This window comes from Varanus komodoensis, unplaced genomic scaffold, assembly GCF_004798865.1.
Source record: "Varanus komodoensis strain SLA01 unplaced genomic scaffold, ASM479886v1 scaffold20_1, whole genome shotgun sequence".
NCBI classification, from domain to species: Eukaryota; Metazoa; Chordata; class Lepidosauria; order Squamata; family Varanidae; genus Varanus; species Varanus komodoensis.
The window spans coordinates 20,316,425-20,337,359 of NW_025335587.1; the positions used below are offsets into that span (position 1 = coordinate 20,316,425).

The 20,935-nt window shown below is 62.5% G+C and overlaps 1 protein-coding gene across 3 annotated transcripts in view; it reads right to left on the reverse strand.

Moving 5' to 3' along the window:
• The window catches only part of ABR (ABR activator of RhoGEF and GTPase), a 37,723-nt gene that overhangs the window by 14,465 nt on the left and 2,323 nt on the right, over window positions 1-20,935 (reverse strand). For all 3 annotated transcript variants that reach the window (XR_006414715.1, XR_006414714.1, XM_044429952.1), the window contains exons 2-15: window positions 18,222-18,326; window positions 15,878-16,063; window positions 13,846-13,953; window positions 12,611-12,671; window positions 9,856-9,908; window positions 9,163-9,303; window positions 8,338-8,459; window positions 6,925-7,090; window positions 6,298-6,420; window positions 5,983-6,058; window positions 5,476-5,580; window positions 4,053-4,127; window positions 3,819-3,916; window positions 3,467-3,598 (exon numbers count right to left, since the gene is read on the reverse strand). Coding sequence is in view for 1 of the 3 variants with exons in the window: in XM_044429952.1 (XP_044285887.1) it covers window positions 3,467-3,598; window positions 3,819-3,916; window positions 4,053-4,127; window positions 5,476-5,580; window positions 5,983-6,058; window positions 6,298-6,420; window positions 6,925-7,090; window positions 8,338-8,459; window positions 9,163-9,303; window positions 9,856-9,908; window positions 12,611-12,671; window positions 13,846-13,953; window positions 15,878-16,063; window positions 18,222-18,326 (1,551 nt within the window). In the remaining 2 variants the exon portion in view is untranslated. The remainder of the gene's footprint in view (window positions 1-3,466; window positions 3,599-3,818; window positions 3,917-4,052; window positions 4,128-5,475; window positions 5,581-5,982; window positions 6,059-6,297; window positions 6,421-6,924; window positions 7,091-8,337; window positions 8,460-9,162; window positions 9,304-9,855; window positions 9,909-12,610; window positions 12,672-13,845; window positions 13,954-15,877; window positions 16,064-18,221; window positions 18,327-20,935) is intronic.

The window sequence follows — 20,935 nt, forward strand, 5'->3', positions numbered from 1 at the left end:
AGGCTCGGCATCCCTGCAGACCTGGATGCTGCTCAGTCGCTGGGTCCGCCCCTCCCTCCCTCCCTCCCTCGCGGCCCCCCAAGCTCTTTCCCCTTCCCAGCCGGTTAACTCCTCCACTGCCAGGGCCACGCTTCCCCTCTCCCAAACCCAGCCTCCCGGAGCGGGTCTGGCGGCACCGGACCCCCATTCCGGCACGGCCGGGCGAGGGGGGCGAGCGACGGAGCTCGCACAACCCCGGGAAGCCCCGAGCGAGCCCCCAGGCGCCCTTGCCCCGTCCGTCAGCCTCGCTGCAGGACCACGCCGAGCCCCAAAAGGGCCGGGGCTGCGTGCGCAGGGGGGCTGCCGGCACTTCTGCCCACGACAACCCTGCCAGGTGGGCCATCCCCCCCCCCCAGAGCTTTGTGGCTGCACCCACAGCACACTCCCGTTCCCGGACCTGTGGCTCAAGGACCACGGGAACTTGCTCACCCGGCTGGGATGCCTCGGCCGAGAAACGCGAGGCAGCAGACCGAGCTCTCCCTGCCTCCTAGCCTCGCAACAGCCTTGCGAGGTAGGCTTGGCTGAGCGCTCTGAGGCAGGCAGGGCTTCGAGGGGGCTCTCTGCACGCTCCAGCCGGATCCTCCGACCTTGCCGGGGAGGCAGCCTGGCCCGTGTGGCCCACGAGCCCATCGGCTGCAGCCCACAGCGGTGGGAGGATGAGAGGGGAGAGGTCCCACAAGGCCGGGGGCGCCAGCCTAGCCTGGCGCAGGAACGGCTTCCCCCCAGGAAAAGGGGCCCCGGGACACGGAAGGCAGGGGCCGTCCCTCCCGCCCCACCGGCTGCTCCCAAAAGGAAAGAGCGCGGCGTGCGGGCAGGCAGAGGGAATCCGTGCCCCCCGAAAGGGCCCCCCAGGAGGCCCAAGGGCTCGCATGAGCCAGGCTGACGGCTCCCCCGGCGGAGACCCTGCCGCCTCCCCGACCCGGGGGGCTGCAGCCCGCAAGCCGCCCAGCTAATTGGAACCAGCAGCTCGCCTCTCGCCGACAAAGGGCTGCTCTGGGCGCCGCAGGCCAGGCCTGGGGGGCCGGGGCGCAGGGTGGGGCATTTGGCCCCGGGGGGGGCAAGCCCGGGGGGGGGCTGCGGAAGTGGCGGCCAGTCCAGCTTCTGCCTCCAGGCACGTCCCGCTGTGCTCAGCTGGTGAGCCGGCCAGGGCACGGGGTCGCCGGGGGAATGGCGGCACGAGAAGGAGCACATGGCTCTTTGCCCTGTCGTTTAAAACGTAAAGCTAAGACCCCAGTCCTCATTGACAGCAGAGGGGAAAGGCTGATTTGAGGTGCGGCACAGGCCTCGTACCATGTCAAGATGCTAGTCCATGCTGGCCAGGGGCCCACCGGGGTCCCAGGGAGGGAGGGGGCTCAAGCGCCACACCCGGCTCCTCCTGCCTTGCGCCCGGCTCAGGGGCAGCCCACACCCCCCGGGGATGTGGGAGCCGCGCTCGAGAGCCCCCGATTCTGCCGCCCGGGGGCCAGGCCCAGCTGCCGTCTCCAGAGAGCACTTCCGCCGCCCCCGACGTTCCCAGGGCCGGAATCGCCGCCACGGCCAGCCACCGATGACTCACGCCGGGGGAGGCGGCCTCCTCAGCGGCCGCTACGGCCTCCCCCCACCGGGCCGGGGACGCCCCCAGGGCATCCCCTCTGCGATGCTCGGTGGGGCAGGACCTCGCAAGCCACTTGGCTGCCTGCATGAGGAAAGGGAGCCGGGCAAAGGGACCACTTCCGGGGCTACAGACCCTTGAGGGACAGAAGCCGGGGGAGGGAGGGCTTGCGGAGACCGCTCCCCAGGACCGGGGCCAAGGCAGGCCCCTCCGGTGGCTTCTGCACCAGCGGGACCATTATCTGCTCCAGATTTCGCCCTGAGCTCTACAGAGCCGGCCTTGGTCCTGAACCCGTCCTCGCCTTTGCCCCGCCGGGGGGGCGCGGGAGGCAGACAGGGAGCACGCATCCGCGCCGGCAGCCCCTCCGCCTCGGGGGCCTCCCTGGGCACACGCAGGTGCCCGGCCCGCTCCCCTCCACACGCGTGGCCCCCCCTCACCCAATCAGCACGGAAGCCCAACCGTCTCCGTAGCAACTGTTGCTGCAGCAACGGCGGGATGAAGTTGCTGGGAGAAAGGGGCCGGCGAGCCGAGCAGCAGCGGTGCACGGGGCCCCCGCCTCAGCCTGCCCCCCAAGCAGGGCCGGGCCACGATTCCCTGAGGGTGCCCCGGCCGGGCCCCGGGCGGCACGGCCCGTGCGGTGCCGTCGGAGGGCGAACCTTGCCGGGCGCCGTTTCTTCCGCCGCAGCGAGTGTGTGACAGATGAACGCCTGCATTCATGAAAAGGCCCCGATCCTCGATCCTCGCCGGGAGAGGGCAATTAGCGCTGTCTTGGGAACGCCGGGGCCCTCGTTCGCCGTCTCCGCCGCAGGGAAGCCGTCCCCAGTCGGACCTGCCCAGCCCGGCAGGGTGCAAGTCGCCACGCGTCCCGGCCCCCTCCAGGGCGGCCACACCTTGGGCCCCGGGGCCCCGACGGGGGGCCGCCTTTCCCCGCCCCCCCCGAGAAGGCGGACGAGCTTCTGGAGGCCAGCGAGAGCTGCCCCGAGGCTTTGCTGCAATGGGGGCAGCTTAGAAATGTTTTAAATAAATAAACGCTGAAACGGGGCGCGTCTCCCGCCCCCCCCCCCCCCGCTCAGCATGCCAGAGCCAGGGGTCTCGTCCGGCGAGGGACCCAGGAGAAGAGGCCTGTTCCCTCCGAGGTCCCTGCGCTGGGCCCCGCCTGGGGCGATCCAAAGTCCCCCGTCCCGGTTTGCGCCTCTCATCAGAACCAGATTTCCTGTGAAACAACCGGTGGGCGAGAGATGGGTGCGAGAAACAACAAGGCCCAGGCGGCACGGGAGCCTGCTAGAAGGGGAGAGCGCATCCCCACAGGACGCCGTGGTGTGACTGAGAGAAGCAAGGTGCTAGACCTCAGTGTTGCAAAGGGAAAAGCACCCAGCACTGCCCGAGATGACCAAACAACACCCCCGCCTTGCCCGAGGGGCCGTTTGGCACATTTCCAAGGTGGGGTCTTCACATGTTCCCTCAGACACCGAACAGCGCCCACCGCTGCGGTACACACACCCCATCAAAGCCGGAGCCCGACTGCAATAGGGAAGCGCCGTCTGTACAGCCCACAGCCCTTGTCGAGCTCTCTGGCAAGGAGTCTGCAAGCAGGGGGCAAATTTCCTGAGTTCTGTGGGGCAGGAGTGGTGCTAACCGGCTGCATCGAGGAATTGCAGGGCTGGCTTTCTGCATGCGAGGCTTTGCAGCAAGAGCGCTCGGTATGCCTCTCCGCACGAGGCGACGTTCCACAAGGCGCGATCTTTTCCCGCAAGTCCTGCTCCCCGGTTCCGCCGCACTCAGCCGGCAGGCGCCCGGCTTCCTGCCCTTCCCCTCCGCGTGTCCGGGGCCTCGTACCTGCACCTGCCCCTTGCCCACGATCTTGTCCACGATCTCGTTGCTGTCCTTCTTCAGCTTGCTCTTGGAGTAACACTTCTCGTAACACAGGATGCGCAGCGACTGGGATCCCTCCAGCTCGATCTCGAATTCCTGTGGCGCGACGGGGGGGGCGGGCAGAGGGGAGGGGGAGCGATCAGGAAAACACCCCCAGAGTTCCCGTCCTTTTCCCCAGGGATTTTTTGGGAGGAAAAGGGCCTCGGAGCCTGCCCGGCTGCCCCTGATGTTCCTGGGGGGCCAGCAGGGCCGTGCTCTCGGGCCCAGCTGCGTCCCTGGCCCCCACCAAGCCTGTCCCGGCCCGAAGGCCCCTCACCTCATTCCAGTGCGGCTCGGTGGTGTCTCGGAAGACGCGCGTCTTCGCCTTGCTGACGAAGAAACCGAAGGAGTCCACTTCCAGCGTGCAGTAGAGGTCTGGGGGGGGAGAGAGCAGCGGGGGGGCCCTGAGCGCGCCAGCCCCACGGAGGGTCCCGCCGGGCTGGTGCAAAGGGGCCGTGTGGGGCGTGGCGGTGGGGGACCCCACGGCCACGCGCTCGGGGAGGGCACTTACTGGCCGACTGCTTGAAGCCCTTGGCAGAATGGACGATGACATGCAGGAATCCGTACATCCCTGGGGAGTCGTCATCTGCGAAGGACAAGCCCCCCAACGAAGGAGGGATGCGGCCGGGTTATTACAGGAAGAAGCAACGTACCTGCCTCTTTTTGCAATCAGAAAGCGAAAACAAGAAGCTGCACCCGAGGCTGCGAGGCGGAAAGCGCCAGGAAATTGCTAAATTGTTCATCGAGTAGGAAGGAGCTGCGGTTTCGTCCACACCGGGCCGGGGAGCACGGCCAGCGCGGGTTTGATAGGCCCGCAATGTTTCCCACGTGGTTCGGGAACGTCTGGCAGGTCGGAAAGGTGCTCCGAGCAGGACGGTTGGGATTGCGGCTCTGACACCTCTCCCCACAGGCCCCACGGTTGGCACAGAAAGAGCCATGCCTCCAAGGCTGGAAAATCGCCCCCGGAGAGGGGAGGGGGCCAGCACCACTGAAGCCGTGCAGTTCAGCCGGCGAAGGGTTTCTGGACCAGCGACTCCCACGCCGCGCTCCTTCCCTCTGGCCCAGGAGGCCTGGTCAGAGGGTTCCAGCCACCCGCACAGGCCTCCGGATCCACAGGGGGGCCGAATACCCCGGGACGTACAGATACAAGCGCTCGCAAAAGCCGAAAAGGAGCTAAAATGACCACTCTAGCCATCCTTTAATTGGCAAACCTGCGAGGAGGACAAAGCAATGACTTTCGGTGCCATCTAGTGGGGGAGAGCTGCTGAATTCGGTGGCCCTTACCCTCACCCCCCAGCACAGGGGAGGCCCTGGGCCAGCCTGCCACCAGTCTGCTGCCTGCAAGGTTGGGGACCTCAGGGCCGGGGATGATGGGAGCCGCTGCCCAAAGCACCTGCAAAGTCGAGTGCCTTTCCCTTCAGTGGCTGCTGGGCCCTTTTTTCAATCACACCCGATTGCCCAGACGAAACGCTGCGGCTTTCCGTGTGCAGAGCAGGATTCCCACCCCCGAGCTGCAGTGAAAAGGGGCCGCGAGCGAAACCACACCCCCCATTAACCTCAAAAAGGAAAGTGACGTCACCCTCGCGAGGGACGGGCGACATAACACGGAGCAGCGGGCTCTGTTCCAAGTCGCTCAGGACTCCCTGCAGGCCGCTTGTGGGAACACGGAATATGAGAGGAAAATGAGGCCCCGGCCACCACCACACGCCTGCGGGCGCTAAAGGAGCTCGGCTGCTGAAGTGGCTGGCGCCCCTATGCGTGAGTATCCGGCCTGGCATACTCCTGACTCTCGGGGAGGGCAGGAACGAGGTGCCTCCTCAGTAGCAGCTGGGGCAGAGAGGGACAGTTCTGGAAACGCCGGCTGGCCACCCCTCGCGGTTCTACGGGAAGCAGGACGGGGGGCCCCGAAAGCCAGGGGTGCGAGCCCCACTCACTGTCTTTATTGCTGGTGACGGGAATGTTGTGCACGGTGCGCAGCTTGAAGCAGGACCCCGTCAGGACCTGCAGCTCCACGGAGCTCAGCACGAACGTCTGGAGATCTGTCCGGGGTGGGGGAAAGAGGGGGGAGGCGGAGGCAGACTCCTGAGGCACGTGGGGCTGGCAGCTTCCTGGGGGCGGCCCGCTCTCGCCGCCCCAAGCCAGTCTTTCCCAAGAGGGCGCCCTCCTGAGGTGCAATCCTATCATCCCCAGCCAATGGAGGGGCCATCTGGCCCACCTGGAGAGCTCCCGGGGGGCGGAAGGGTGCTGGGCGATGCCGCGACGCTCTCTGGAGGCCACGAGGGAGCAGCAGAGGCATCCTGCCATGGCCAGCTGGATCCTCCAGGCCTTGGCCGTCATGGATGGGGGACCCCAAAGGGAGGGCTTTGGAGTGTGGACTCTGCAGGCCCTTCTCCCTTTCTTAGGACCTGAAGGCCGGCGCTGGTGCCTCCCGGCAGCCCTACCTTTCTTCTGCAGCTTCTGAATGGCTTCCCTCCACTCCGAGCGCTCGTAGTCTGAGGACAACAGGAACAGGTAGCTCTGGAAGGAGAGCGGGGCGAGGGGGTGGTTCAGCCTGGCTGGGGCAAGCGGCCCCCCACCGCCCTGGCGCCTCCCCAAATGCCCTCCAAAGCGCCCCGAGGCCGGGCGAGGCGGTGGGCGTGAAGGCGTCCCGAGACGCTGGAGGGATGGAGCCCCTCCGGAGAGTGTGGGCTGCCCGGCCACCCCCCCAAACCCACTGGCCCGAAAGGCCTGCCTCTCGCCCCCCCGTCGGTTCGTACTTTCCCGCTGCGGCTGTGGATCCGGAAGGGGATGGACGGCGAGTTCAGCAGCAGCCAGAATTCGTTGTCGAACATCTTCTTCTTCAAGCGCTCCACAGCCCTGCTCTGTCCCTTGTTCGCCTTCTGGGGGGGGGGGGGGGGGGGGGAGGGGGGGGGTGGTGAAAGGGCTCCCCCCCCCCCCCGTTGGACGCAATGACCCTTTGATCCACGGAGCCCAGAAAACCAGGGGCGTCCGTGTGGCCCACGGGAACAAACACGAGCACGAGCCCCAGGCGAGCTCGGCCGGGAGCAGGCGCAGCCCAAGGAAAACGGCACCTTTGCTGAACGGGACCCCCAGCCTCCCTCAACACTGGGTGGGCTGCCTGCACGGGACGGACGCTGGGAGCGTGGAGCATCTGGGGGCTGGCTGAGATGCAGACACCCAGGGCGAAGCCAGCCAGTGGGCCCGCCATGCGCCGGAGCAGTCTACCTGTGCGTGCGAGCTGCTCCGGACAGACCCGGCTGGAGCAGGAGGTGGCAGCCTCCCCAAGGCACCCGGCTGACCCCTGCTGGAGACAGGAAACTGGGCCGAGCCGGAACGTCTGCCCTGCTCCAGCCAGGTCCTTCTGCCCAGCCCGAGATGCTCACCTCTTTCTGCACCTCGCTCTTCATCGACGAAATCTTGATCTTCATGTCCTCCAGGTCGTGGTCGGGCAGGGCGTGGACGTGTGGGCACGAGTCGGCTTCCTCCAGCGAGGGGAAGACCAGCTCCGCCAGGGGCAGGTACCACTTGCAGTCATACTGCTGGTGTTTCCTGCAAAGGCAGCAGGCCGTCAGACTGGGAGAAAGCGCACCATGTACCAGCATGAAGACCGGCCTCCCCGGGGGCGGGGTGGGGGTGTTGTTACTGCTTAATTTCGTGTATTTTTTCCCCCAGCTGCCACACAACCAAAGGTCTCCGGGCAGTTGACAGAGATCCAGACCTTGCCTTCTATCAAACCTGGGACTCTTTTTATTATTGGCTAGAGGAACGGGACTTGGCTTAGATTTAAATATGTTTTTATCATAAATGGAAAAAGAAGGATGTGGGGGCTGACCCAGCGGGCTCGATGTTTTTGATGATGGATGTTATTTGCAGTTTCCTTTTCTTTTTTTAGGATTATAATTTCAAATAAACTTATTTTAAAAAAATAAAAACAATTCTTCAAAAAAAAAAAAGAGAGAGATCCAGACCTTGAAAACCACGTAGACACACGCAGAGATGGGCCACCCCTTAAAAACCACTAACGAACAGAATGTGCAGAAATGGATAATTAACTTTATCACTGAAGGAGAAAGAAGATACTGACTTCTATCAAACTTGGGAATTTTTTTATTATTGGCTGGAGAAACGGGACTTGGCTTAGATTTAAATTTGTCTTTAAGTTGTTATAAATGGATTTGATTATGACTATGGAATGTTTAAGAATATGTAGTAGGGGGCTGAACCAGTATGCTCAATGTATTTGATGATTGATGTTTTTAGTAGTAGTTTAAAAATCTTAATAAAATCTTAAAAAAAAAAAAAAGGAAATCAAGACCGGAGCACAATGTGATTCCGTGCGGCCAAATGCCTGTGAGAAGCACGGGCGCTCGAGTTGGTGCTGGAAAGAGAATCCGGTCGGCACCAAGGCGGCCTCGTTGGAGAGATCGCTGGAGCAGTGGGGGCCGCCTTAGAGAAGGCCCTGTCCCTGGCGGGCCACCTTCCCGGCCTCCCCAAGAGGCGGCGCCAGGCAGAGGCCCTGGGCTGACCCATGGCTCACTTCCTCTCTCTCTCTGGCACATCCATGTGCCACTGAAGTATTTTAAGACACTCCTAAGCCGCTTGCGGAGCAACAGCGCTATCGCCTGGCCGGCAACGGTGCACCGGGAGCGGTCGGGTTCTTGTCTCGAAGGCCCGCGTTGTTCTCATCCTGCCGGCAGCTAGAGAAGCCATTTTAAAGCGAGCGGAGCGGAGCGGCGCCGCACAGGGCAGAGCAGCCGGGCGCTTGCCGCTGCCCCCCCGCCCGCCCGCAGCCTCACCCTGCTCCCGTCTTCTTCAGCTTGGCGCACAGCAGCATGTCTGTGAAGAGGAAGAGGTGGCGCAGCTTGCGTGAGCCCTCGGCCAGTTCCACCAGAAAGCCGTCCTTGACCAGCTGCCGGGTCTGTGGGCGCGAGAGGGGGAGAGCGCGTGAGCGGGGAGGCGGGGATCCATTCGGAGCCATGAGGACCGGAAACTTATTTTGAGGAGTGGGGTGGGCACATGCTGTTCTCCAGGTAGGGCTGGGGGAAAAACCCGGCCCCGGAAGCTCTGCGGGGCCTGGGCTAGCCGCCCATGCCGACACGGGGCCTGGCTCAGCACCGGCTGCTCCCGATGCCCCTAAGTTACATCCAGAATCAAAGTGTGAGGCTTATTCAGAGACATTCTTTATGTCGTACATTTGGGAATACCTATTTCCAGCACTCCCTGTGACCAGACGTCCTTTCGTTTCTCCGCTCTCTTGACAAATTTGGACAGTACTGCTTGCTTCTCTTACTTGTTGCCTTAAAAAGGCAGGTGGGTTAGACAAATTCATGGGGGGGGGGAGACGTCGAGGGAAACCTCCTGGCACGCCGGAGGCAACAACCAAGAACGAGGATGACTGCTTCCCCCCCCCCCCCCCTTGTGTGCAGGCTAGCAGGGAGGCTGTCCACTCTTGGAGACAGGATGCTGGGCTAGTCCAAACCTCAGCCTGTTCCGGCAGGGCTCGCTTTACATTCCCAGATGAGGCTCCTTCCGGCCACACACCTTCTCTGCCACCCCACCCGACGCAAAGGCCTCCCCGCCACACACAATTTCAGCCCCCACACCTCTCGATCTTCACCCACCTCTCCTTTGGGGGTGGTGACTGCCGTTCTGCGGGGGTCTATCTCCTCATTGATGCTGGAAAGGAAGTTCTGCGAGATGCGGAGGGCGTCCTGGAGGAGCGGGTAGTCGGGGTGGTCCGCGGGTGTGTGCTTCAGCAGGTCCTGGGGGCGAGAACGGGGGCTCCCTCACAGCCGCCCTGGGCAAGGGGCGTTTTTCCTTCTGCAGGGGCTGCGTGTCGGCCACGGGGGAGCCACAGTGCCCCCACCCACGTTCCCCAGCAAAGTCGCCCAGACATCCTGGGGAAGTGGATTCCACAGCTTCAGCTATAATTCAATCATTTAACAACGAAGCCTGAGAAACACCCACAGAGTGCTCTGGATTAAGTCCAAGGGCCGCCGGAAATCACCCCGAGGGCTGCAGTTTGCCACCCCTGCTTTAGTCTGCAGCCCTACATAGAGGGCCCTTCTGCACGGCAATTTTAGCCGCTTCACGAGCACCTCCAAAGGAATGCAGGAACCCTTAATCGGATTAAGGAAGCTTCCAAAAATAAGACGCAGACTGAGCGAGGGGTTTTGGCTCCAAGAGGGGGGAAGCCCTGGTCCCGGGGATTCAGGAAGTGGGCTCTCAGACACCACAGGAGGCCGCCGGGCTTGTGGTCGGGCGGCACGAGCCGAGAAGCACGCATGACGCCCGCCCCCTGGGGAAATACTCACACGCAATACTGCGGTGCTCCGGGTCACCCGGTTTATCGGTTTATACAGCAACGCTGGAAGTGGGGGACAGACGGAAAAGAGCGGGTGAGGGACGCACACAGCACAGAGAGTCCTTCTGCAGCCGCCCGAACCTTCCTTCGGTCCCCTGCTCAACTTTCAGATATTTTAAAGGAAGGGCGTTCTTTAGAAAATTCAGGGAAAAGTTTACAGCAATAAATTTCTCCCCAACTTGGAAGACGTCTGCAAGGTGGACTAAGATACAGTAAAAAGGCATCTGTTTTTCTTGCTCTGGAAAGCTTGACACACATACGGATAATCCCCGTATGAGTTGCGGCCCCGAAGGAGAACGGGCAGAAACGCCGAGCTGCTTTTTCACAGGTGAAGCCGTGTATAAATGCGCTTCGTTACACAAACACACGCAGAAATAAATGAACACAAACACACGTGTACACACACCCCGTAAAGACGCACGCCATGCGTACACAATGTTCGCACACACCTGCTACGCGCACTGATCACCAACGCACACAAAAGCATAAAGACTCACACGCACCGCCCCGCTCGCACATGCACACACGCCAAAACCCATGCAGGGCACACAAGCTTTACCGACACACACCGGCGTTTCTCTTCCTCACATGCAAAGACTCTCTTGCCAAGTGCCCTTGCAGCACTTAATACGATGCTCGCGCTGCTTCCCACAGATTCCTCCTGAGTGAAGGACTCTTCGGTTTCCAGAAGCCCCTCGCCGCACACCCAGCCACGCCGGCCGAGCCCTTGCGCACTGGCCACACTTAAAGCGGCCACATGACTTGGAGGCAGCCTCCTTTCTGGACGGTCGCACCGTGCTTCCCGTCCATTTCGGGGGCCCGTGTGCTAAAGACACCCCAAAAAGGCAAGAGGAGGGAGCATTTTCCCTCCCAGCCACACGGTCCTGTCCCTCTGGGGAGAGCGAGCCCCGCTGTCGGCGCAGCTGGGCCACCTGCGGCACAACGACCCACAGGCGTGTGCACACGGCGCACACAACCCCCCCCCCCCCGCCGCCACACAGGTGTGGAAAACGGAGAATGACCCCGGGCGGCTAGGATCACTGCGTCGTCCTCCAAAAGTCTCGGCGGAATCCGACTCCAACGCAGGGGAGGATTTGGCAGGAGGCGGCCAAGGGTCCATCCAGAAAGCTCCGGTTCTCGCCTGGACGCCTCCGCTGGATCCCCCCGGCTTCTTCCCACTGGAAACACGCGTCCTCAGACGGCAGGGGGCAAACCATGCCAGCTCTGAGGCAGCCGAGCGAAGGAGACCTGCCACACCCCCCCGGCGCTTCCGGCATGCGAAATCTCCCGAGGTCGCAGCTCTCTCTCCCACCGGTACGATACGGGCACCGGGGGGGGGGGGGGGTGCCGTGCGAAGGTGGGACACGCGGGGGCCACTGGCGGGACGAGGGGAGCCCCGCTCGCTGCCGCGTCGGCCCCAATCCGCCAGGAACACCTTCTCCCGAGTGATGGCTCTGTGGAACGGGCAGCCTGCGGGGAGCCCCCGTCCGCGGGTGGCCGCACAGGAGCCATGATTAAAAACGAGAGAAAGGGGCATCTTAGATTTTGAAAGGACGGGGCAAAACCAGTCCAAAACCAGTGCCCCGTGATGGTGAACAGGCAGCACACTCGTCCACAACCGGGTGTCGCTTCACGATGCGGGGCACCCCGAAGCAGAGGCTGCCGGCAAGGGCGGGGGGAGAGGAAGCGGAGTCCGGCTCGCCCTAAAGGGACCCCCCTGCGGAGGGCCAGAGCGGGGAAGCGGCCGCCCCAAGCATCTGTGGTGCCGGGGGGGGGGGGGGAACATGCCTCTGGCCCCCCTCCTCAGCATGGGCCATCAATGAAACGATGGGGCTGGCGGAGGGCAGGGATGGGGACGGGGGAGCCGGGGACCCGCATGCCCCTCTCCTCGGGAACTGGGGGCGACCAGTGGAAGGGAGCTGGGCAACAGACGGACCCAAAGCCGAGGGGCACCCCGGGACCCCCAGCCCGCCAGTCACCGGCACGGAGCGGCTCCAGTCACCGCTGGGGGGCTGCCCCCGGCTCTTCCCGTACCAGAAGCGTTCTTAGCAAAGAAGCAGAGGGGCGAGGGAGCGCACACCTCCGGGATACGGGAACAAAGAAACCCAGCAAGTTGCAGCGCCTGACGCAAGGCGAGGAGGAGGATGCCGGCCGGGCGGGGAGCGGACTGGGGCCTGCCCAGCAGCCGCCGGGCTCCCCCGGGGAGGACAAAGCCCCCTTCCCATGCACCCCCCAGCTGCCGCGCCGCAAGAGGGGCCCCTCGGAAGAGCCCCGGCCCCCGGAGAGCCCCCGCCCTGCCCAAACAAAAGAGCGGGGGGCCGGCGCCCACGCCCACCGTAGGTGCAGCTGCAGCAGAAGCGGACGATCAGCAGCATTTCCACGGGCATCGTGCTCCATCGCGGCCGGCTCGCTCGGTGGTCCGAGGCGCCGGTGCCGAGCGCAACAAAGCCAGCCGGCGGAGGAGGAGGAGGAGGAGGAGGAAGGGGAGGGGGAGGGGAGAGGGGAGAGGGGAGGGGAGAGGGGGCACGTGAGGGGCTGTCGGACGCCGCCAGCATTCCAAGGAGGCAGCGCCCCCCGCGCATGCCGGCCGCTCCTTTCTGGGAGGGTCTCCGGGGCCCTGCGCGCGCGGGGGCAGGGGTCACGGGCGGGAGCCATGGGCAGAGGCCTCGGTGCACGCGTGGCCGGGGGGGGCGGGGGGGGCGTACCTTCCATGGTGACGGAGGTGTGGCTCTCCTTGGAGTCCTTCGGCCCCTTGACTTTCAGCTCCTGCCAAAAGGGAACGATCCGATCCGTCAGAGGCCGCTGCCACGAGGGACTCGTCCCCGCACGGATCGGGGCCCGGCGGGAGGCCCTGTGCGGTGAAACTGGGCTGGCTCCCCTGTCGGACTACAGCGCCCATCATCCCTGGGCATGGGCTGTGGGAATTAGAGCCCAGCCCCCCTGGAGGGCCCCGGATTCCCCCGCTGGGGTTCTCCGAGACGCTGCAAAGGTTCTAACCCCGAACTAGAAGCTCCCCGAGGGCCTCGCCAGCAGCCGTGGGGTAGACTGGCTTGGGAACTGGAGGGTCTGCCCGCCACTGGTGCCTGCCGGCCGTCAGGAGCCCAGATTTTGCTCCCAGCGGAGGCTGCTTGATGCCCGCCGGCTGGGATTGTTGAAATGAGATTCGGTGTAGCACGAAGGCCCGGACTTAGGGGGCGCAATCTGTTAATCAAGCTGATGGATGGGAAAGGAAATGTGCAGGACAACCCCTGCAGCCTGGAGCGGGGGCGCGATCTTAACACTCAGCACACCTCCCCCCCCCCCCCCCCCCCTGGCTAGCAGAACTAGTATTAAAAATAATGCCGTCTCGCCTACTTTGCGCAATTAATTTGTCTCAAAATAGGTGTCACATAACCACACCTTCGCCTGCAGCGCACACTTTTCCTCTTCCCTCCCCACCCCTTTTTCCTCTTGTGACGTGTCCTTTCAGATTGTAACTGTGCAGGCGGGGGCTGCCTCCTGTTTCCTAATAGCACGTGATCTGCTCCAGGATTCCTGATCCCCCAGTGAAAGACACAAATATGCTTCCAAGAAATAAACAATCCATCTTACTCTGCTTACAGTGCAGCTTGCAGCTAGAGCAAATCTCGCACCCATCCAGTTGCCAGCCTCTTTGTCAGGCAAAGAGATCTGCCAGTGCTCCCACTCTGGAGGCTCCTTGGGGGCAGAGACCTGGCATTATCTGCTCGTATTCCTGCAATCCCAGGGACCGAAGAACTCGTGGCTGCCGAGCCAGGAATCTCACTGGGGCTGCCTCAAGCAGGCCGACCCCTCTCCCCCCCCCCCCGCCTGCCTTGCAGGGGCAGCTGTGGGACTGAACTCGGGACGGCCCCGCTCTGCCCCGCTGCCGAGGGAAGGACGGAAAAGAGCTGAAAGCCCGGCCCCGCTAACGGACCCTTACCTCCGAGATCTTCTGGAACTGATTGTTGCTTTGGCTGCATTTCTCCGCTGTCTCCAGCGCGATTTTGTAGTTGTCCACAAATGCCTTGTACACCCCCAACTGGCTGGCCTATTATGGGATGGGGGTGGAAAAAACCCAGTAAGTTCAGTGGTCCAGACCAGCTTTTCCCAGGCTCCTCTTGGGAGACGACGGAGCCAAGGCTGGAGCCAAGCATGTCTGCCTTTCCCGGCCACCCTGGTTCTTACTCCACCACCCAGAGTTGCCGGGAGCCCGTTTCTTTCCTCCGCCTTTCGCTGTGGACGCATTTCGGTGGCACTGGGGCCCCGCCATGTCTCCCTCCCCTCTCCCCTCCGAAATCCGCCCCGTCCTTCGAGGACCGGGTTTCCCTCCACCCTCCCGGCGGGCCCGGACGCGATGCGGCCTGCCAACAACCTCCTTCAGGTGTAGCTTCCAGACCTGCTGATCTTAAACCGCCCACGCTGGGAGGGGGCAGCCCAGGTACACCCGCATCGCAGACCCTCGCGGGACGAATGGCGTCTTCCGAAAGGGAAGGCTCGCCTCCTTGATGAAGCGCGGCACCCGTCAAAAGCAACAACTGGGCGACAAATCCGCTGACCCACACACACAACAAGAACATCTAAAGCCCATATCTGAGTTGAAGGGTTTAAAAGAGCAGAACTAATTTTATGCTCTGGGTGAGGAGCATGTGACCTTCCATGTGGACCTTGGAAGCCCGACGCAGCATAGCCAACGGTGGGAGCTGATGGGAACTGTAGTCCCACAAAAACTGCCCCGCCGCCTGCTCCCGGCCCCAGTGCTGGGCCGCTAGGCAAGGAGAAATCAGCCTGCCCCAAAATGTCTTTCACTTTTCACAGACGCCGTTCTGGAAGGAGCCGTTTCTCTGGGTTGTGCGTTTCAGTTTTTGGTTTGTGTGGTTTTTTTCCCCTTCTAGCAAAAAACTGCCAGTGTATATTATAAGGAGGCCACTTTGGGAAATTGGTTTGAGCAATAGCTGAAAAACAGTTTTGGCAGTTCCCCGGATGCCGCTGAGCCGGCTGCTTCTAGCTGAACGGGGGGCAGAGATGGACGTCCTAATCAACACCAGCCGAGATCTCCATTTCACTTCCGTCGCAACCACACTTCCGAATGCAAGGTGTGCTCGCTGGGGCCGAGAGCTCTGACATCACGTGCACTCCCAAACTGGCAACCTGCCTCCGTTTCCCGCCCCGCACCCCCGATTTCCAGTCCTGTGGAGGCCGTCTCCGCTTTACTCGCAGGACCGGAAAAACCCGTCTGCTGCCTCCCAAGTTCCTCTAAATTTTGGTGATCTATTTCGGGCCTGCTGAAGAACAGGGTGTGGAGTGTGTTCTTTCCACCCTGGGTAATTATTTGACCTGGTTTCATGCAATTAATAAATATCTCATCCGCCAGAAAGGCTTGTCACTCTGCTCTGTGGTTTGGCCTGGCAGGAGAAGCCAACGAATCGGGGCGAAAAGCAAGGCATGGCCCAGACGGCGGAAGAGCTCCGGGCCGTGAGAAGAGTCGGGCAAACTTCTGCCCTGCTGGATCGGACCGCAGGCCCGGCCGGAGTGGGCAGGCAGGGCCCCAGCGCCCAAGCCCACGAGCGGCCCAGCACGGAGCACCCCGGCTCATCTTCCCCCACGCCGGCTCCGAAACGGCGTGGCACATGGCCAGTGCACCCCCAAGACCCCGCTCTTGTAGGCACGGGGACACGGGTGCGGGCAAACCAGATCCTTCGAGGGGCAGCAACACCACCGTCTTGGCAATGAGTTCACCACGCCCGCGTCATTCCTTGAGGCCTTTTCCGAAATTAAGAACTAGCTGATGGGGCTCGGAGATGCCACCCCCGCCGAGCCGTTTCAACCGGCAGGCTTCCTGCGGAACCGGCACGTCGTGGCCTGTGGCCCACCCGGCCCCCCGGGGGCAGCCATGGCGTGAGAGCGCCCACGACACGCGCCCACGCCAGGGCTCTCTGCAGGGAGAGGGGCGGGGGCTTCCGGAAGCTTCTCACCAGCTTCTGGAAGAGGTGGCCGAGCACGACGCTGCTGTCCCAGTTCTGAACCTGGGGCCAAAGGCTCTCGTAGAAGTCCTTGTGCATCTTGTACAGGTCCTGGATCTTGTAGAAGATGGTCTCGATCTGCTGGATGGTGAGCACCGGCTGGGAGGTGGTGGCCGTAGCCTTGAGCGGCTTCATGGGCTGCACAGAGAAGGGGGAACGCTCCGTCAGGGCGAGCGGCCGGCGGCTCCCTCCCTCCCTCCCTCCGTCCCTCCCGCCCAGCGGCCACCCGCTCAAGGAATCCCGTTTTCTGCCCCAAATCCAGAGCATCGCTGAATCCTGCCGAAGCGAATGCACGCTTCTTTTTCACCCCGGTCGCGTTTCGCCAGACAAATCCGCAGGGACGCAGGGTGTGACTACAGAAACAGATCTTTTTATATCGTATTCCAAAGCTCCTGTAATATGTCTGGTTTATTGGACTCCGTGTTCTTTTTAGCGCGCTTCTTCCCCGCAAGGTGTGGCTTGGCTTTCGCTTTGCAACTGCCAACGGGAAAGTCCATCTCTGTCTGAGACCCGGAGAGGACCCAGGAGCGCCGGCCGGGTCCTGGGCGCCCGCGCGGTTCGGCTGCCGAGCTGCACCCGGCTTCCCCGGCAGGGCTGCACCCTAAGTCTGTGCGAGGCCGGGATGAGCGCGGCGGTTTTGCCGTCCGTCGCTCTGCTCGTGCTCTCCAAAGGGAAGGCCGAGAGTTCCACGCGATCCTCCCACGCCGCTCGCAAACCGTTTCCCATTTCGGTTTCCCATCCTGCCGAAATGCACACGGTGCCGCCTCTCTTGCGCAAGGCAGGCGCGCTGCTTGGGGCCTCGTGTGCAAAAGAGGAAGCCGGGCGCTAAATGTGGGGCATTTTCAGTATGAGGCCACGAAGAGGCTTCTGTCGAGACGGCAGCCAGCCCCGGGAAGCCGCTAGTTCACAATGAGGAACTGCAACTTCCTTGCCAACCCGGGGGCTTAAAAACTCAGCGAGCGAGTGAGCGAGCAAGATGAGATATTAGTCTAGAGCGGCGAAGAGCACGGGGCTGGGACCAGGCGGCCCGGGTTCTAGCCCCCGCTCAGCCAACAGCTGACTCTGGGCCAGGCGCAGACTCCCAGCCCAGCCTACCTCACAGGGTTGTTGTTGTGGGCATAAGGAGAGCAGGAAGAGGAGAACGACGGAAGCTGCTTTGTTAAAAGAAATGGTGGGGCGTAAATTGAACGAATAAGTAAATCAACGCTCTGCATCTTTTGGCAGCCGCAGAAGCCCTTCCCGAGCCGGATGCCGCCCGGGTGTCTTGGAGTGTAACTACCAGCATGCTTGGAGCAGCTTCCAACACGCCCAGGGCCACCTGTTTGGGGAAGGTGAGAGACAGGATCCTTCCCAGGGTGCCTAGTGCGGAGACAGACAGGCAGGCCGAGATTCACATTGGCCCAAGAGGCCAAAGCCGGGGGGAGGAGGAGGAACAAAACAAAGCCTCCCCATGCAAGCGCAGTTTAGCTGCCAGGCCCATATTCAGGGGCACAAGCCACGGGTGACCGCCATCTTCTCCGCACACGGCCTCCAGGAGGTGTTGCTGGTGCGTTGCTACCGCACAAACAGGACAACGGCCTGTTCTGCACCATGGTCCCGATCCGGGCCGCATTTCTACATCCTGAATTGCAGCAGCCCTTTCCTTGCTTTTCCACCTTCTCTGGGTTTAATATGTATTTTACTGATCTGCGCACATTTATTCCTTGTTTCGCCTTAGTATATCGTTCCAAACCGGGGGGGGGCCCTGATAAAACACAGAAAAATCTGACGAATATCAACAGATATAACAGTCCATAAAATAGACTGCACTGGGGGTCTCTTGTGCGCCGCTCCTGATTTTTACTCTATTGAAGGGTGGCTTTTTCTTTCTTTTTTAATTGAAAATGTGTTAATCGGAGGCTGGAGGGCTGCTAAGCAAGGGCAGCCCATCACCGCCCTCCCGGCTGGGTTCGGAAGAGGAGCGGTGCAGAGGACGTCCGACTCCACTTCTGCTTTGTGTTTTGGTTATTCCGCAAGCGTTCCTCTCTTTCTCGCCAGTTCACCACCAGTTGAGTTTGCTGTTTTTAAACTGGTCAGGCCTAGCACAGCGAAAGGCTGGAGAAAAATTAGAACTGTTCAGGAAGCAACAAGCCCCCCCACACAACTTTCCCTAAAACCCTGGGAGGGGAAAACCATTAAGGTCAGTTTTATCCCACGTCCCCCAAGCCCCCTCAAATGGCAACCATTTTGTGAGAGCGCTCATGACCCTTCCAAATGGCTCCGCCATCAGGTCAGTATCCCCACCACTGGGACTTACCAGCAACAGCGCTTCCAGCTGGTTAATGTACATCTCCTCACTGGCCAGGAAGTCTTTGAGCACAAGCCTTCGCATATCCACGCCCTTCCCGGCATCTTGGTCACCCTACGGAAAGGTGACGGCATCATGTTAGACGAACACGGATCTCAAGTTACACAGAACCATCGCTTAGCTGTAAGTAGGTGCAAAACAAGTATCAAAAAGCACAGCTGGGAACGAAAACCAGCCAGATTAGCCACTGAAAACCCTCATCAAGCCAAAAAGAGCCAGTATGGCCTAGTGGTTAGAGCACCAGAGGAGGACTCAGGAGACCCGAGATCCCATCCCCACTCGGCCATGGAAACATCCTAGTGACTTTGGGCCAGTTGATAATCTACCTCACAGGGTTGTTGTTGCTGCGAGGGTGAAACAGATCAAGCAGGCCACCCTGAGACAGAAATAAACCCTTCAGAACAGCAGGCCAATTTAGCCTGGGCAGAGCAAGCTTTTCCCAGAATGCTGCATGCATAATTTTCCCAGCAAGCCCCACAACACCCCCTAGCAAGAGCCTGATATTGTGACACCCCCCCCCCCGCCACATTAGATGGGGGGCTTGTTTACGGCCAGGCAGAAGGACCCCCGCCTGCCCTCTGGTGGCCACGTCCTGGCCTTGTGGGGACCCTGAGAGGCCCCGCCCCCTCCCCTGGCCCCGCCCACCCCTCTGGTGGTTTCCAGGCCGGAGCGCAGCTTCCTGCGAGGCTGACGTGTCCCTCCTGCGGCTATCGGCTGCCAGGAGGGCTTCACGCCGAAATGGGCCGGCCTGCGGGCTCCTCCCCTTGCAGCCCCGGGATGCGGCCCCCGAGCGCTCCTCCGGCCCCCAGGCCAGGCAGGCTCTGCGCCCCGGCTGAGCCCGGCGGGGAGGAGGCAATCTGGACAACGGGCCTTGCTGGTGCGGGCGCTTTGCCCCATCTCGCTCCCCCTCTGGCGCGCGTGCCGCCCGCCTCTTCCAAACTGTTCCGGGAGGCCTGGATCCACTCTTCCCGCTTTCGGGCTCGCAAAGGGGGTCCCGGGCCCGTCAGAACAGCTGCCCGAGCGGCCAGGTCCGATCTTTGCTTCTGAATACCTGGCTCAGCTTTGCAAGGCTGTTCCCTATCGGTTTTAACTCCGTGCACATTTCCTTCCCGTGGCCAGCACTCCCCCCCCGATCCTTAAAATGAGGGTCCCCCAGAGGCCTGGGGGCCGAAGGTGGCCTTCCCCAGCCTCCTCCTCCTCCTCCCAGCCGCCCAGTTTGCTCCCTCCTGAAGACCGACCGGCCCAGACGGGGAGAAACGAGTAAGACCACACTGGCCTCCGCCCTCCAAGGCCACGGAGACGCAGCCACATTTTCTTGCAATTTCCCTCCCTGCTTCCAAATTTAGACGGCAACGCTTGAAGCACCCCTTCAGCCTCCGGGCCCTAATCCGAGTCTCTCCCATGCCTTTGATCCCCCCTTTCCGCCAGAACCCCCCATGCCGTGGCGTCTCTTTCCAACCTGCAAAGCCCAGGATCGTGCCGCCCCGGGCCCGGCAAGGCTGCTGGCAGAGCGGGGCCGGTGCTTTCGGCCTTTTCCCCACAGCGCTGCCCAAAGGGGCTCAGCCCAGAGCTGTTTTCCCTGTCTTCGTGCACCAGGCCTTCCCGAAGGGCAGGGCAAGCCCGCGAAGCACGGAAGGGGGGGGGGGCGGCAAATACCGAGCACTCAGGCCATGCTCAGAGGTTCCCTGGCCCTGCCTTGGCGCGCCAGGAACCTGCGTCACCACCGCAAACGGGTGCCGTGTGTTTTGCAAACGGGGCTTTCAGGCAGGGAAGGGTGCCGGGCTAGATCTTACCCCCCAGTGTCGCTTGCACCCCCAAATCTGGGGAGGAGGGAAGCAGCCAGGGTGGGAAGTATTTAAAAGCGGAGCAGGGAGGGCCGGCTAAGTCGGACGCACTTTTGGAGGGCAAGCAAGAGGAAAGGCCTGGGCGGGACGGCGCTGCCTCCTTCCAACCCAAACAAACAGAGCAATCGCCACATGGCCTCCACCCTCCTCCTTGCCAGTGTGTGCGGCTGGGGGGGCAGGGGGGGCGGGGGGGGGGAGAGTCGGCGCCACAGCGCCACACGCATGCGCCCGGAGGGGAAGAGATACGCAGGGAAGCCCTGGCCCCGGCCCCAAACATACACACACACACACACAGGGAGATACAGAGCGGGGGCAGGCGCTGCTGCCCCCCACATCGCAGGCCACGGGGGGGGGAGGAGAGAGACGGGGGGGAGAGAGACGCACGGCACAGACATAAGTCAGGCAACAACACCCCCCAAGAAAAGGGAGACATGCACAAGGATCCGGAGAGAAACACAGCAGACACACTCGGGGGACCCGCAACGCACACGAGATCGTGCGCCTGGCCGGCCGCAAGCCTCCTTGCAGAACGGGAAGCCCAGGCAGTCCGCGGAAAGTGCCGGTGGTGGTGGAGGGCGAAGACGAGGGCACGCCAGCCCCGGATCGAGGGTGGTCCCAGAGGCAAGCCCGCGTCTGCCCATGTGCAGAGCGACTCTCCCTCCCCGAAAGCAGCTGGGCGGCTTCCTGGGCCGCCTGGCCCCTCGCCCAGCGACACCCCTGCAGGGCAGGCGCGGCCCGGCACCCCGCGCCACTTTCCTCGCCCCCGGCACCTGCTCGCACGGCGCGGCACACGCGCGTCCACACGCGCCGCCCCCCCCC